Genomic DNA, 15000 nt, shown 5'->3' on the forward strand with positions numbered 1-15000 from the left:
AATTTTGGCCAAGCAATCTTCGACGAGGGCCGGACTTCGGTATTGCATTTCAGCTTGGTGGCTTAAAAATAATTAATGACTTTGGTCATTAAAAATCTGAAAATTGTATTTTTTTTTTCTAAAATGATTCAAATTTAACTCCATGTTATTCTCCATCATTTGCTGATTCCAAAAACATATAAATAAGAGAGGTACAGAAAAGCGTGCTATCGTTCTCAGCGCAACTAGCCTACTACCCCGCTCTTCTTGTCAATTTCACTGCCTTTGCCGTGAGCGGTGGACTGACGATGCTACGAGTATACCGTCTTCCTGCGTTGCATTGCGTTCAGTTTCATTCTGTGAGTTCGACAGCTACTTGACTAAATGTTGTATTTTCGCCTTACGCGACTTGTCAAACTTAGACAAGATTTGACTTAATGTTTTCAGATAGATTTTGATAGAGACGAGGGTGATTTTGTGTGTGTGAGTGTGGGACAGTAGGGGCGACCACCCCCAACCAGGCGCGTTCACAGGTGGCGGATAGTGTGATGGCCTTAAGATATGGAGGTTAGCTGCGAAATAAGCCAGGCTTGCCAGGACGAATAAGCAGTCGCGGACCAACTGGCGGTGCTTCCAACAGGTTGGGGCGAGGTAACAGGTGGCACTGTTACACTCAAGAAACACCCCAGGTGTCCTAGGTGTGCGATCAACGTTTCACAGACATCCTGGAGGATATAACACATTTACTCACTAGTTTAGCCCTTCAGATCAATTTCTGTCAAGAAGATAACGGTGACAAGGTTTGTGTTCAGCGTTTCACAAACATCCTGGAAGATATAGCATATTTATCACTGGTTTTAGCCTTCAAATCAATTTTGTTTGACGCATTTAGTTAATTCTAAGCGGTTGTACTTTTTTTGATAACTTTGAACTGGTAAAATAAGCAAGAAAATAATAAATATCAACTCATAACTAATAAAGATGCATCGTTAAAAATCTCAAAATGTATCCCAGTACGTTATTCCAGAATTTAAATCACCTGTGCTCCAGTCCATGGCTGCTTGTCCGTGATCACGGTGTAGCAAGATTCTTCATAGGACGTCCAGCCAGTGCGGCAGGACACTGAATTTGAAATATACAGTTGACGCTTTATCTTTCTGTAAGAGTGTGTGTGTGCGTGTGTGTGTGTGTGTGTGTGTGTGTGTGTGTGTGTGTGTGTGTGTGTTGTGTGTGTGTGTGTGTGAATGCAATTCAGGGTCGTAAAGCGCGTTAAAAGTTCAAGTTATCAAGTCATACTTGTACGTGACGTCAACCATAACCTGTACTTACATAAACAATGCAGTTCCAACCATCTGCCACGTCACTTGATTAATATTGTCATGTTGAGCCAAATCTGACTTGTGTAGCAAATGGAAAACGTCAATGAACAATACTTGGAACTTTTTCGAAGTTTCTCCCTGGGGGAAACTGATCTGTGCTCAAGTGACGTTTTGCACGTAAAAACCGTAAACATCTACTCACGGGAAGCGGAGTAGACATGCTTTGAATATATTAAATTGATGAATCTGAATAATTCAACAGATTTAATAAATGCATTTGTTTTTATATCTAAGGTTGAGTTGAGTTTCACTTTATTTCCAGCCACGCATTAATCTTACTTGCCAACTGCACCAGAAGCAGCCCAGCAGCAATGAGAGCTATACGCTGCATCATCTTGGTTTTGAGACCTGCAATGCAACAAAACAAATCGATTAATATAAATCCGAAAGGGGGAGAAAAGGCTGACTGGCGCTATTTTGAACTAAACTTGGCCAAAAAATTATTGCAACAATTTTCGCACGCTAAGAAAAGCATTACAACGCAATTCATTTTAGTTGAACTTTGCTCGAAAAGGTATTTATGTCAGCTGTACATATCATTTGTCCGATTGATTGTACTTTATATAGGCATCCCGTGACAGCCTGTCAAACAAGGTCACCCCTAAAATCGACCTGACAAAAACCATAGCCCCGTATTTTAAAATCTGCAAAAAATCAGAATATGCACAAACCAAACACTTCTAACATTCATTGGCAAGGCCATTCAATTTCCAGTTCAGAACATTTTGTTTTATGCACCTAACTGCTTTAGTCTTTATGTAGCCTTTTGTCAAAGGCGGTAGGTGTCAACCGTTTCGGTGGCCAAACAAGGCACGTTTTGCGGCCATTTTTGAGGGGTCCTCCACCCAAAGAGCCATATTTGCTCAAGTTCTCAATGATTTGCTTTGGAAATTTCAGAAGTTATTACCAATAGGTTGATCTAAATCTGTCTTGCTTTTTGCGAATGTGTATTATAAGCGTGTCGTATTTCGTACATTTTCCGAAAGAACTAAACAAATATTCATATTAATTCAGGGTTTTAGGTTAAAAAAATCGTGACTTTGCATGCTAAGCAAACAATGATTTGAGCAATAGGTACAAAAGTTTGAGGCAGATCCAATTGCTGGTTTACATTTGCTGGAGATGGGAACGCGCAAGAAAATGTATCGATCACCGTCCTTGGTAATGCGTACAGTAGCTGTGGAGATAAACTGACCTTGGCCTGTGCTTCCTTCGCTGCGGGTCACAAAAGCGCAACACAGCGAGCACAGCGCTCCGAGACAGGCTAGTAAGCACAGGCCCAGGACTGTTAGTCTCCATGGGTAGTGTACTCAGTACCACTGACGGTGATCGATAATTTTACATGCGTGTTCCCATCTCCAGCAAATGTAAACCAGCACTCGGATCTGCCTCAAACTTTGGCACCTATTGCCTCTTCCAGTTTTTGCTTAGCATGCAAAGTCACGATTTTTTAACCTAAAACCCTGAATTAATATGAATAGTTGTTTAGTTCTTTCGGAAAAGTTACGTAATACGACACGCTAAGCATAAACATTCACAAAAAAACAACACACATTTTGGTCAGCCTATTGGTAATAACTTCTGAAATTTCCAAAGCAAATCATTGAGAACTTGAGCATATATGGCTCTTTGGGTGGAGGACCCCCTCAAAAATGGCCGCAAAACGTGCCTTTTTTGGCCTCCGAAACGGTTGACACCTACCGCCTTTGACAAAAGGCTACATAAAGACTAAAGCAGTCAGGTGCATAAAACAAAATGTTCTGAACACGAATGTGAACGGCCTTTGCAATGGTTGTTAGAAGTGTTTGGTTTGTGCATATTCTGATTTTTTGCAGATTTTAAAATACGGGGCTATGGTTTTTGTTAGGTCTATTTTAGGGCTGACCTTGTTTGACAGGCTGTCACGAAATGCCTATACAAAGTACCATCAATCGGACAAATGATATGTACAGCTGACATAAATTGCGTTTTAATGCTTTTCTTAGCGTGCGAAAATTGTTGCAATAATTTTTTGGCCAACTTTAGTTTTACGTCACCTGTAATTAACTCAATATTATCTTAGTTCATTGTTCTCCCTTTTTGACCTGTATTTGGCGTTTCACCTCTTTTACCTGACGGTTTCATTGTTTCATTACCTTTCAACAACTCCTTGCTTTCCGTTTAATAAGACCACACATAAACACCAATCAGTCACTCTTTCATCGATTACACTTATAATTACACACTCGAGTGATGACAGTCATGTTTATACACCCCTTACACACAGACACTCTCTCGATGAAAGTGCAAGACTGCACGATGGCTTCTGAATCTCTGTATTTCTTGAACACTTTTCGAGGGTCCATGCTTTACAGTTTTGGGAACGCAGAAGAAGAAGAAGAAGCAACTTTACAGTTTTACATTTTGCTAACATGTCAGTTTCCTATACGTCAGAATCAGAAACAAACAAAAACGAAGAGAAAAGACAGCAAATAAAATGCATTCGCAATTGGCGGCGGCCCTTCACGCTTACCCTCGACAAAGAACACCAGGACAAGAAGTAGCAGGCAAAAGCTGTAAGTGGTAAAGAAATGTGTAACTTACTCTTCAGGAGTAGTCTGTAATGTAAAGCACCACGCCAAATCATCCTGATATCTCTCCAGTACATGTATCCATGTTTAAAGGTAAACTGTTGGAACTGGAAGACAGGAGCTGTATGAATGATGCACATCATCTCTGGTTTCTCGGGAGGCCTGAAAACAACCATAACAATATTATCATAACTATTAACATGTCTTGAAAATGAAATAAGTACTATTTCAACTTCACTATCAGACGATTCAGAGCCAAATCACTCACTAATTCAGTAATTGTTTTGTTTATTCTTTTATAACCATAGTTCATACACTGATACAGCAGCATTGGATTATGTACATACAGATTAAAGATCAAGCATTTTCTGAACTTGAGTAAAAAAAGAACACAACAAGCACACACTCTGTGACTCACACTCACAGTCACATCCAGTTACTCAGTAACACACACATACACAACAGATGAATCTTGCTCAGTTCTACAAAGGCCTGGTTTGCTATGGTCATGTCTTGGATTTTAAAACCAATAACTTACCTGCTTGTTGATCCAAACCGATGATTGAAAATCAGTGAGAGTAGTGTAGAACAGTGCGATTCATCGCCAACCTCCCCATTCAAGGCAGACGTGTCCAAAATCAGCTGTATCATTCACATCCCGATTGAATTCTTTCAGAATGGCAGTCGGTGTTTCAACTTCTTTGTCGGTATATTTCTCTGGTGGACGTGTTGAACTGCCAACTATTAGATTGTTTTCAATAATATATGTGAACAGCTCAGATCATGGGTCAATAAAGTGTTACACAGATGGTCAAAATTAAAGTACAAGATATTGCACTGGAAGTGGTACTACACTGTTGCTTAGTGTCTGTATGAAACTACAAGGTGAAAATAGAAAAAGAAAAACACGATTCTTGACTTTGATGGGCTTTTTTCTGCTCGTAAACACATATTTTTCTACTCATCACAGCATGCCCCATTATTGAGTTTAAAACACCAATTAAATTTGTGTTGAATAAAACTCACAATTTTACAATAAGAATTTAGAGACCTGAATCAATTTGGTATATCATACTTAGTTTGACTTTTGCAAAACTAAGTAATTACACATTTAATTGAATCAGTCAGACAGACGGAGACATAGAGAGACAGACAGAGGGCAAACACAAATCTGAGAAAGAAACCCCTTTAAAAATGTTACCATGTTTGAAATGAAACATCGCAAGGTGAAGCCATAATTCATCACCTTTCAGTATGACGTCATGAGCGTGTTCCACACTTGAAATGACGTGCTTTTGGAGCTTGGAAGTATAATTTCCATTCAACGATCCGAGTTTGTTAAAGTTTGAGCATATTTTCAACGTCAAACACCATGAAACTATATATATTTGGAATCAGAAAATGATAAAGGAATAGATAGAAGTTGTTTTTAAGTGTCTTTTTTCATAAATAAAGATATTGGTTATTTATCGATTTTCTTCATTTTTAAGCATAATTATCAATACAAAACAACAAAACTATATAGTTTTAGATACAGGACGCAATAGGGAATACACCAATATAAATTTTCTGATTCAAATATTAGTTTTTAAAAATGTGAAAAAATGACATATTTCGAACAAACATTTCAATAACAAAACTTTAAGTGACCAAGCTGAAATGCAATCCCATAATCCGGCCTAGATCTGAGATTGTGTGATAAGAAATTCGATCAAATTGATGAAAAACTGTAACTGTGAAAGTGCTGCCTCGACCTTTTGGCAAACGGTAAAATATGACGTCATCAAACTGTCCTATCAATCAACGGAAAAACCTTCTATGAGAAAATCCAGTCAAAAATATCCATATCAAATTTCATAAAGATCCACTCAGTATATTATGAGATATGATCTGCAGTGTGAAAAAAACCAATCTCACGCCCATAACGCAAACTTATTTGGTCGTGTTCTGCCGATACTATAATGTTTTTCTTTCCTAAAACACACTATAATAGTAGCCCTTCCCAATGTCTATGCTAAAACTGACTTGTCTGTGTTGTCAATGATTTTGCTACAGTGTGAGAACAAAAAGTCTAACAAATCTCACGCCCATAACGCTGTGACACGAAAACTCATTTGGTCGTGTTCTGCCGATACTATAATGTTTTTCTTTCCTAAAACACACTATAATAGTAGCCCTTCCCAAATGCAATGCTAAAAATGACTGGTCTGTGTTGTCAATGATTTTCTGCGAGAATGCGATCTATCTGTTTGTCGCAAAGACCGTGTGACACAAAAGTTATGAGCGGAAGACAAATCTGCTGAGTGCAATTACGTTTCAGAAGATAGTTGGTTAAAACAGTTTATCACTCAGACACGCAAAGGAACACTATAACTTTATTATTCAGGCCATATTTGCTTTCCTTTGTCATGTATGAAAGCACTGGCCTTGGTTGAAGAAAGTGACCTGTCGCTGTGCAACAAATTTGTCGCCATTTTCCGCCGTGTTTTGTAAATAAAACGTGTTTACTACCCACACATAAAAAAACGATGCTGTTGGTTCTTTTTATTTTCTTATTGTTTGATTCATGCTTAGCAGTTTAGTATGCTTTGTTTTCTTCTCAATTCAATGGATGGCTATAAAATCAGCATTTAAATGTGAAGGTGTTAAAATTACCCATGGTCTGAGCTGAACGACGGCCGCCATGTTTTTCGTCATCAATACTATTCATGTACTCCACTAAGGAAGAGCGTTTTATTGTGTCTTAAAACCGACTTCTCGGGAAAGTGATCAATCGAATTTTATGGTCCACAAAATCTTGCTTCATATTTTATTTAAGGACTACTTTTATTTGCCTTTATTTTTATGGCGCACATTTTGTGCCCCACATTTTGTTTTGGCCTTCACTTTGTGGTCCACAAACTGGAAATGTGTCCCACAAATTTGTGGGCTTATTTTTGTGGTCCACAAACTGGAAATGTGCCCCACAAATTTGTGGGCTTATTTGTTGGATTAATGACATTGAATGCCAAGGATAAAGGGGTGTTGAAATGACACTAACGCTTGAACGCAACAGGGGCTGCTGTGCGAAATTTCGTCATATTTGTGACCCTCCACCACGAAATGAGTCGCATGTCACCTTGCGCGGTTCTGCGCTAGGCTAAAAATAAGTCCGGGGAGTGTCTGGTAACAGTGTGAGGGTCAACTTAGTCACATGCTTATAACTCAATCAGTTTTCGCTCTTTTCTAAAACGGTTTTCACCACTGGATAGAGCATAAAAAACTCGTTAAGAAAATGTAAAAATATGAAAATCATGCAAATGTGACATGTGACTCATTTCGTGGTGGAGGGTCACATTTAGTTTTTGTCTTCTTCCTGCTTGAAAAGCAATTAATAAAAATGGGATAGGTATATATGTGTGCGTTTTCTACTGGTTTTTCGGCGGTGTCCTGACAAGCTACAAGTCTCTGAGTCACAACTTGCCTGCTACTTCTTGTCCTGGTGTTCTTTGTCGAGGGTAAGCGTGAAGGGCCGCCGCCAATTGCGTAATGCATTTTATTTGCTGTCTTTTCTCCTCGTTTTTGTTTGTTTCTGATTCTGACGTATAGGAAACTGACATGTTAGCAAAATGTAAAACTGTAAAGTTGCTTCTTCTTCTTCTGCGTTGCCGAAACTGTAAAGCATGGACCCTCGAAAAGTGTTCAAGAAATACAGAGATTCAGAAGCCATCGTGCAGTCTTGCACTTAAATCGAGAGAGTGTCTGTGTGTATAAGGGGTGTAAAAAACATGACTGTCATCACTCGAGTGTGTAATTATAAGTGTAATCGATGAAAGAGTGACTGATTGGTGTTTATGTGTGGTCTTATTAAACGGAAAGCAAGGAGTTGTTGAAAGGTAATGAAACAATGAAACCGTCAGGTAAAAGAGGTGAAACGCCAAATCCAGGTCAAAAAGGGAGAACAATGAATTAAGACAATATTGAGTTAATTACAGGTGACGTAAAACTAAAGTTGGCCAACAAAATTATTGCAACAATTTTCGCACGCTAAGAAAAGCATTAAAACGCAATTTATGTCAGCTGTACATATCATTTGTCCGATTGATGGTACTTTGTATTGGCATTCCGTGACAGCCTGTCAAACAAGGTCACCCCTAAAATAGACCTGACAAAAACCATAGCCCCGTATTTTAAAATCTGCAAAAAAATCAGAATATGCACAAACCAAACACTTCTAACAACCATTGGAAAGGCCGTTCAAATTCGTGTTCAGAACATTTTGTTTTATGCACCTGACTGCTTTAGTCTTTATGTAGCCTTTTGTCAAAGGCGGTAGGTGTCAACCGTTTCGGAGGCCAAACAAGGCACGTTTTGCGGCCATTTTTGAGGGGGTCCTCCACCCAAAGAGCCATATTTGCTCAAGTTCTCAATGATTTGCTTTGGAAATTTCAGAAGTTATTACCAATAGGCTGACCAAAATTTGTGTTGTTTTGTGCGAATGTTTATACTTAGCGTGTCGTATTACGTAACTTTTCCGAAAGAACTAAACAAATATTCATATTAATTCAGGGTTTTAGGTTAAAAAAATCGTGACTTTGCATGCTAAGCAAAAACTGGAAGAGGCAATAGGTGCCAAAGTTTGAGGCAGATCCGAGTGCTGGTTTACATTTGCTGGAGATGGGAACACGCATGTAAAAATTATCGATCACCGTCAGTGGTACTGAGTACACTACCCGTGGAGACTAACAGTCCGGGGCCTGTGCTTACTAGCCTGTCTCGGATCGCTGTGCTCGCTGTGTTGCGCTTCTGTGACCCGCAGCGAAGGAAGCACAGGCCAAGGTCAGTTTATCTCCACAGCTACTGTACGCATTACCAAGGACGGTGATCGGTTCATTTTCTTGCGCGTTCCCATCTCCAGTAAATGTAAACCAGCAATTGGATCTGCCTCAAACTTTTGTACCTATTGCTCAAACCATTGTTCGCTTAGCATGCAAAGTCACGATTTTTTAACCTAAAACCCTGAATTAATATGAATATTTGTTTAGTTCTTTCGGAAAATGTACGTAATACGACACGCTTATTATACACATTCGCAAAAAGCAAGACAGATTTAGATCAGCCTATTGGTAATAACTTCTGAAATTTCCAAAGCAAATCATTGAGAACTTGAGCAGATATGGCTCTTTGGTTGGAGGACCCCCTCAAAAATGGCCGCAAAACGTGCCTTGTTTGGCCTCTGAAACGGTTGACACCTACCGCCTTTGACAAAAGGCTACATAAAGACTAAAGCAGTTAGGTGCATAAAACAAAATGTTCTGAACTGGAAATTGAATGGCCTTGCCAATGGATGTTAGACGTGTTTGACTTACTTGACTTATTCCTGTAGACTCCCTGTGGAGCATAGGGCCGCAACAGTTAGACGTGTTTGGTTTGTGCATATTCTGATTTTTTGCAGATTTTAAAATACGGGGCTATGGTTTTTGTAAGGTCGATTTTAGGGGTGACCTTGTTTGACAGGCTGTCACGGGATGCCTATATAAAGTACCAACAATCGGACAAATGATATGTACAGCTGACATAATTACCTTTTCGAGAATATAAAGTTCAACTAAAATGAATTGCGTTTTAATGCTTTTCTTAGCGTGCGAAAATTGTTGCAATAATCTTTTAGCCAAGTTTAGTTCAAAATAGCGCCAGTCAGCCTTTTCTCCCTCTTTCGGATTTATATGAATCGATTTGTTTTGTTGCATTGCAGGTCTCAAAACCAAGATGATGCAGCGTATAGCTCTCATTGCTGCTGGGTTGCTTCTGGTGCAGTTGGCAAGTAAGATTAATGCGTGGCTGGAAATAAAGTGAAACTCAACTCAACCTTAGATATAAAAACAAATGCATTTATTAAATCTGTTGAATTATTCAGATTCATCAATTTAATATATTCAAAGCATGTCTACTCCGCTTCCCGTGAGTAGATGTTTACGGTTTTCACGTGCAAAACGTCACTTGAGCACAGATCAGTTTCCCCCAGGGAGAAACTTCGAAAAAGTTCCAAGTATTGTTCATTGACGTTTTCCATTTGCTACACAAGTCAGATTTGGCTCAACATGACAATATTAATCAAGTGACGTGGCAGATGGTTGGAACTGCATTGTTTATGTAAGTACAGGTTATGGTTGACGTCACGTACAAGTATGACTTGATAACTTGAACTTTTAACGCGCTTTACGACCCTGAATTGCATTCACACACACACACACACACACACACACACACACACACACACACACACACACACACACACACACCCACACACACACACTCTTACCGAAAGATAAAGCGTCAACTGTATATTTCAAATTCAGTGTCCTGCCGCACTGGCTGGACGTCCTATGAAGATTCTTGCTACACCGTGATCACGGACAAGCAGTCATGGACTGGAGCACAGGTGATTTAAATTCTGGTACTTGGATACATTTTGAGATTTTTAACGATGCATCTTTATTAGTTATGAGTTGATATTTATTATTTTCTTGCTTATTTTACCAGTTCAAAGTTATCAAAAAAAGTACAACCGCTTAGAATTAAGTGGTTGGCAAATGCGTCAAACAAAATTGATTTGAAGGCTAAAACCAGTGATAAATATGCTATATCTTCCAGGATGTTTGTGAAACGCTGAACACAAACCTTGTCACCGTTATCTTCTTGACAGAAATTGATCTGAAGGGCTAAACTAGTGAGTAAATGTGTTATATCCTCCAGGATGTCTGTGAAACGTTGATCGCACACCTTGTCACCATTGCAACTTCTCGTGAAAACAGCGCCGTTTATCAACTCGTGAAAAATGCAAAAGGTACGTAAACACTCAACTTACACACAGGTCATGTTAAAACAGCAGGCTGAAAAAGACATGCGATATTTACGCTTGTCTCGATACAAGAGACCGTGGACACCATTAGAGATCGTAATACACTTATACCAAAAAGTTAAGCAATCCTTACATAAAGTTGACATGGGTTTTTTTAATTCAAACGCCGAGTGGTGTGCGTCACTGAATTCTGAATAGTATGTGTGTAATTTGTGTAGTACGTAAGTCTGTTATGAGTGAAAATCTGCATATTTTGTCGGGATGGCTACAGACAAGCACGTAACTGAACAAACGACTATGTAAAAAAATAAAAAATAAATAAAAAAAAGACAATCACAGAATCAACAACCATGTAGGCCCTGACGAAGGAAACAACATGAAAACCAAAAGTATGCTTCAAATTTAATTGTGACCCTCCACCACGAAATGAGTCGTATGTCACCTCGCGCGGTTCTGCGCTAGGCGTAATATAAGTCTGGGGAGTGTCTGGTAAAAGTGTGAGGGTCACCTTAGTCACAGGCTTATAACTCAAACAGTGTACGCTCTATTCTAAAACAGTTTTCACCACTGGATAGAGCATAAAATACTCTTTATGAAAATGTAAAAATATGAAAATCATGCACAGGTGACATGCGACTCATTTCGTGGTGGGGGGTCACAATTCATCAGAAAAGAAAAAGGTACAACAGAACTAAGAACGGTTACCTGCCAGGATAGGGAAAACTATGAATGTCTATTTTGTTAGATCTATACCGGTGATTTCCGGTTCTCGAGCCTGGGGTCTCCGTAACTGACTCGCCGGTTCACGAGCCTGGGGTCTCCGTAACCGACTCGCCGGTTCACGAGCCAATCCGTTATTCTTACTACCCTTGATTACTTCTGATGAAAGTTCTCTGCTTCAAGCGAGAGCGCTGAGGGTCAAGAGAAATGTGTCGGGTTTTGGGGCAGTGACTTTTCTTTTCACATGACATGACAACTTCTCCTTACCATCCTGAAGAAATAAGCGACCGACAAAAATGCGATGAAGAATTTAAAACTTGTTGCTGTTGGGTTTTTTGTTTTGTGTTTTGTGATGACCTCACAAGGTTAGAAAAGCTATTTGTGATCACGCTACAAAGTTTCCATAACAATCTATGTCACTCCACCGAGTCAAATTCGGTCTAACACACAGTGTTTAAATCAGATGTCCAAAGAAAAATGTTGCAAATTTAAATAACATCCAAAGTGTTTGACCACGTGAAGATTTTGCCCATGGTCTTACCAGTGTGGAGGGATTCGCTCAAACATCAAAACGGATGCAGTAACTTGTTATGTTGCACTCTTGTTTATTCGTTCTACGAAAACCAACCGGACCAACCTGTAAAGATTATAATAGAATAATAAGTACTACGAACTACAATGATATATTTAAGCATGCAAAGTACTACCAACATTACCAAAAGCAGTTTCAAGCTTTCTCCCTAAAAAGAGAATACAATCAACCAAAAAAGTACAATAGATCAGCTCGCTATCATATAATTCGACACACGTTTTTATCTAACAATCACAAACAATAAAATAGCTATCCGTAACCTATCAGACCACTTTTTATAATAAACCAATTCTAAACAATATCTTTACACAATCAAACTAGAAAAATGCAAAATATCCGTGAACAACTATCAAACATACGTTTCTTAAATCCTGATTACGTTTAATAAAGAGAATCAATAATTCTTTCAACACAAAATTCAATATTTCGCAATTATAAAACTAAGAATGCATACAAAATAGATACTTATAAACTAACAACAAAACATCTATAAAATCACAAATAAAATGTAAACGTACCTTCTTGTGCAGAACACAAGTTACAAAATCACCAATCTCTGGGAACAAAATTAGCAAAAACGTCTTTACGGTTTCAGATTCAGGAAAACAAAGAAAGATATTCGCGCCACAAACAAGGATATCAGGAACAAATTACTTATCAAATTAATACGCCAAAAACATAGTCCCTTCATTCCAAAGAAAATCCCCAATTTCTCTTCAAAAACAAACTATAAAAATATATGTATCAAAACGTTACATAACTTATGCAGACTATTATTCTCTTCAACCCTTATGAACAATGTGAATTTAAACAATACAATAATCATTATCAATACGCCATGCATATTCATGAGCATTAGTCCTTTTTGCTGATCCTACAAGTCTCTTAAATAATGATGCCAGAGAAAGCACAGGGCGACCAACGACCTCTGCCACGGAAACGCCCCGGCACCTGCGATGTCTTATGTGCGAGAAACATAACTAGCGTTGGCAGCGATAAGGACCGTACGTGAGAAAAAGGGTGCGAAACCATGAAAGTCTCTTGCAAGGAATGGCACTACGCTTAGACCGCCAATAAAACAACATTGTCCAGTCCAAGAACTAGAGACAAAGAAACGGAAGAGAGAGAGAGAAAGAGAACTCGAACTCGAACTCGAAAACTCGAACTCGAAAACTTTATTACTGAGGGATGATAGCATTAGGTCCATATGGTCCTTTCTTACAGCTAGTCCCTACTATAATACACACATGAAACAAAGAACAAGTATGAAGAATAAAAAATAAAAAATAAATCAAATAAAGAGAGAAAGAGAGAGAGAGAGAGAGAGAGAGAGAGAGAGAGAGAGAGAGAGAGAGAGAAAGAGACAGACAGACAGACAGACAGACAGACAGACAGACAGACAGACAGACAGAGACAGAATCTCATCCCGTTACACCAGTAAATGACCGAAATCTGCCGTTTAACTCGATGCAATTTCTAGTTTGTCAATTCATGTTGAATGTTTGTTTTATTCTGCATATAGCTGATGCAGCGTGGATCGGCCTGCATGACTTAGAGAGAGAGGGACACTTTCAGTGGGTAACAACCAACCGTGAAGCTAACTACACAAACTGGGATACAACGTCGTACCAGGAACCCAATAACATGAACGGGAATGAAAGTTGCGTTGAAATTCGCGCTTTCCATGCTGGTCGATGGAATGATCTTCCTTGTTCAACAAATCTGCCGTTCGTCTGTGAATCTTCTACCTAGATAAGGTAACGTTAGCTGTTGTGATACTCTTTACCTTTGTTTTCCTTCTCATGATCATGTGAGTTATCATTAGATTTGACTGGGATGTCCACATTTATCAGTTGTTGCAATGCCGGAAATCATATCAGATCAAGACGTAATCCGTGTGCCTGATTGACAAATGGTTAGTTTCAGTTTCGTTATGTGGCCCACCAAAGTGCAATAGTCATCATTGTCATCATTCTCACCACTTTTCATTCATAACGAGCTTGGCAACGAAAACGTTCGCCGGTTCCCATGGTTGCGGTAGGAAGATTACATATATCGATAATCAAAAGGAAACCCAATGGAAACGCTCAGAGTTTCATCGATTCTTCTCATTAGCGTTTCTAAGACAACGACAATACCTAATGTGTCACAGTGTGCGAGTTAAAGTACATCAAATGAACGAATGTAAAGTTTGAACATAAACAAAAACTACAACCAATGCAGGCAAACGACAAAATATCTGTTTAAATAAAGGCATACGATCTTCCCAACCAATAGCATGTATGTCTGCATAGCTACTTAGTATGTATATCTCTGTTTTGCGTCGCACCTGTTTGGAGAACTGGCAAGTCGAACCGATCGTTTGACCCCTGACGTTCACACATGATGATCATGACGTATAGATCAAAAGATGGAGTAGGTTTATCGAAAAGCTAAGCAACAACCTAACATACTTGTAAAATGTTTCACAATATTTTCCTCTCAAAACACAGAAGACAACAGCTTATGGCCAGCCATGACTTGCTAACCTACTGAGAACAATTGTCTTGCCGCAGTAAACGATAATCTACTAATGCACTAAATATCGTAGCAGTAGAATATCTTTACCGCAGTGCTGTGAGGCTTCGATGGTGTGTTTTGGAGTTGGTTTACTAAATGGCTCCTTGTCCATGAATTTGCACTTTCTTTTGCACGAAGAAAATGATGACAAAAAACGACGTTTGATGGGTTGTTTGTAGACCTTGTTTTGTCGGTCCTTGGCGAGCATGTCGCATTCTTTTTCATCTTTATCAACCTCGGCCTTCGGCCTTGGTCGCTAAAGATACAACAGAAGATGATATGCTCTCCTCAGAACGAAAAAAGCTGCTCTGTCAATAACTTATCAAACATTTTATATTATCATCACCAGCAATTAAATTG

The 15000-nt window shown here is 39.0% G+C and overlaps 1 protein-coding gene and 1 long non-coding RNA gene across 2 annotated transcripts in view; one reads left to right on the plus strand and one right to left on the minus strand.

Annotated features, from left to right (window-relative positions):
• Positions 1-675: 675 nt before the first annotated feature.
• Positions 676-3908, minus strand: LOC138956936 (uncharacterized). Its single transcript, XR_011452876.1, has 4 exons — positions 3871-3908; positions 1638-1706; positions 1019-1101; positions 676-704 (listed from the first exon to the last, which is right to left on the minus strand). It is a non-coding gene; the product is annotated as an uncharacterized lncRNA (long non-coding RNA).
• A 3361-nt stretch (positions 3909-7269) lies between these two features.
• The window catches only part of LOC138960244 (lectin-like), a 10038-nt gene continuing 2307 nt past the window's right edge, over positions 7270-15000 (plus strand). The window contains exons 1-5 of the mRNA XM_070332051.1: positions 7270-7425; positions 9663-9731; positions 10267-10349; positions 10664-10754; positions 13604-13838. Of these exons, the coding sequence (XP_070188152.1) occupies positions 9677-9731; positions 10267-10349; positions 10664-10754; positions 13604-13833 (459 nt within the window). The 5' untranslated portion in view covers positions 7270-7425; positions 9663-9676 and the 3' untranslated portion in view covers positions 13834-13838. The remainder of the gene's footprint in view (positions 7426-9662; positions 9732-10266; positions 10350-10663; positions 10755-13603; positions 13839-15000) is intronic.

Source organism: Littorina saxatilis, linkage group LG2 (assembly GCF_037325665.1).
Source record: "Littorina saxatilis isolate snail1 linkage group LG2, US_GU_Lsax_2.0, whole genome shotgun sequence".
NCBI lineage: Eukaryota > Metazoa > Mollusca > Gastropoda > Littorinimorpha > Littorinidae > Littorina > Littorina saxatilis.